At 44.5% G+C, this 2838-nt stretch overlaps 1 protein-coding gene across 1 annotated transcript; it reads right to left on the minus strand.

Annotated features, from left to right (window-relative positions):
• Nucleotides 1–636: 636 nt before the first annotated feature.
• CSUI_004073 (wd g-beta repeat-containing protein) lies at nt 637–2459 on the minus strand (the record flags this gene model as incomplete). The annotated part of the gene is made up of 2 exons (XM_068064268.1): nt 637–1576; nt 2381–2459. Coding segments are annotated over 2 exons (228 nt in total), but the record flags the coding sequence as incomplete, so codon positions are not given.
• Nucleotides 2460–2838: the final 379 nt, after the last annotated feature.

Below are 2838 nucleotides of genomic sequence, written 5' to 3' on the forward strand. Positions count from 1 at the left end.
ATAGATTGAAGATAAATAGATAGGTGGCTGTTGATTCTGTAAAAAGATCTCCTTAGGGTGTTCTTAATGTACCCACTGTATCGAAGCTCTCTGGAAGCCTCCTTTCGCTTCTCACTCTGGACAGACCCGAAGCTAGCTAGTGGAGCATCTCGATTGTGAAGAATTACAGAGAAAAGACGAGACAGGGGACCATCAAGGTACATAGGTGATTTGGATAGGGCCTAGCCTCCTAGAATAAGTCTGTTGTTCTCTCTCCACACTCTCCGAGATCTTTGATCCCGTGGTAGATTTCACCCAGGAAGAGCAACGACTAAATGCTCTGCCTCTACGTTCTCTCTCGTTGAAGCAGAGAGACAGCATGACCAGGGTATGCTAGGGAGTTGAGCGCTTTTTTCTCCTCCTTGGGCAATGAGTGCAGCTAGCTCTCCTCTCGCAACTGGTCTTTCCTTCCTTCCTTCTCTTTCTTTCTCTCTTCTCTTCGTTGATCATACCATCATCTGTTTTGCTTCTCGATAGATAGAACGCAAGGAGTAGCGGGAGTCTTAGAAGAGAGAGAAGAGAGGAGGAGAGGAAGGAAAGCGGCGAGGCAAGGGAGGAATGAAAGCAGATGGACTGTATAGGTGGATAGTCATTATGAGGACAATGCTTGGAGTGTGTTTTACTCTGTAGAGTGATGTTCGTTTCTTTCCATGAGTAGGAAGGAGGATTAAGCTATATCTAGAATAGCTAACTCACAAGTCCCAGAACGTTATGAAAGGTCAGTACCATACCAAATCTCGCCTATATACAGGCAAAAGATGAAGAAGTAGCAGCACCATTCCTCTCATACTACTGATGACGAACAAGGAAGGAAGGAAAGAGCGAATTTTAGAAGCCATTCAAGCATGGTTCATGCTATCTCTCTATCTCTGAATCTATCCATCTCTCTACCTGAGAATCTATCCATCTTCCTATCTCTCAGTCAGTCTATCTCTCCACCTGTGAATCTTTCCATCTCTCTACCTGTGTATCTCTCTATGTCTGCATCTGTCTAGCTCTCTATCACTCAATCAGTCTAGCTCTCTTCCTGAGAATCTATCCATCTCTCCATCTGTGAAACAGTCTATCTCTCTATCTCTGCATCTGTCTGTATCTCTATCTCTGAATCTATCTCTTCCGTATGTATGTTCTGCATATGTGTACCCCGGACTTCTTCTAGCCGTCCCAAGAGAAAACGCTCTGCATGCGGGTGTCGTAGCCGCCCGAGAAGAGAAGCCGAGAGGTAGTAGGGACTGAAGGGGAACGACAAAGCATACACATCTATGAATGAATAAATAGATCCAGAGACAGGAAGACAAGATTACAGGTCGAGACACAGATATATAGATCCAGAGAGATCACTACTACAACTGGTACATACAGCATCATAACGGCGGGATGTCCAGGTTTAATAAGGCGTACAGAAAGGTCGCCGTTTCATAGCTCCCCCCTTCTCGTTCGTCAGGCACCCCCTCGGCCATCTATGATTCCTCATAGAAAAGTCTTTGGAACACTTTCCGTATGAACTTGCAGAAGAACTCTCTACGGCGAACCCGCTCTGCAAAAGAAGAAAGAAGACACGGTGTACAGATGTGAAGTTGGACATGCCATACATCAGTAGCTACAAGCTATCAGTAGAAAAACAAGTGATTAGCGGGTAAACCATTCACCGCTGCATGCATACATATATGTATGTATACAATATATATATATATAGTTTGTATATAGATATGTATATACATTATATGCATAGATATATACATACATACGTGTTTATTGTATATCAGAGGTATTAGACACAAATGTATGGGCATGTTATGTAGACTGGCCTTGTCTGCTTGATATGATATGAAGGGCCATGTAGAGAGGGAGAGAGAGAGAGAGAGAGAGACTTCAATACATCTCAGGACATGTATTTTCATCACAGGAAACTAGAGACGGCTTTCATTTGAGGTGCCTTAACACGTGTGATATCCTCTGAATGAAGGTTATCCATTTCTCCATAAGTATGTAGAGACAAGCTAACTATCCCGCGAAGAGAGAGCGCTTCCACCCCAGTGAATCGTGTCTAGACACCGAGACGACCAGACACGAACGTGTGTGTGTGTGTCTATCTATCTCGACACTGAATGGGGGTGGAGGCTTTTTAGTTGTCGAGAAAGCTTATGCATGATCTTTTTCTTACTATAGAAGAGACTACGAGAAGGACTTCTCTCGACATAGAAAGAAGAAGAAAATGTGTGGCACCCCTTGAAAATAGAGAGGTCAGGTGACACGAGCATGATCATCATAGAAAGTCCACCTTCCCAGGCCAAGAAGATGGCGGGCATTCTCTGTGTAGAAGAAGTTGTTCTCTACTCACTGTTGCTTGTTTCCAGGCGCATAGACGACCATCTTCTCCGCATGTGACTAACAAGCATGAAGGGAGAGATGAAGAAGAAGAGGTTNNAGGTCAAGCCGGAAGAAAAGTATGAGGGGGTAGTAGGAGTAGTCGAAGAAGAATAAAAAGGGACAGTTGCGGCATCTCTGCGAGAATAGCGGATAGAAGCACACCACATACGAACCATTTGTAATTCATCTGCATGGGAAAGAGACGAACCCTTTCGCTGTCGAGGGTGCGAACTGTTCAAGGTGAGAAAGAAAGATAACCACGTCAGGCGCATCATCGTTCCTTCTTTCAGATGTCTTCTCTATTAGACGTCGATGGGGTGCATGCATAGATAAAGACTTGCATGCCCTCGCTATAGAGAGGGACTGGACAAGCAATGGAGACATGCGATTTGAGGGAGCCGAAGGAAGATGACTAGATAGATAGATAGA

Source organism: Cystoisospora suis (genome assembly GCF_002600585.1).
Source record: "Cystoisospora suis strain Wien I chromosome Unknown contig_1831, whole genome shotgun sequence".
Lineage (NCBI taxonomy): Eukaryota > Apicomplexa > Conoidasida > Eucoccidiorida > Sarcocystidae > Cystoisospora > Cystoisospora suis.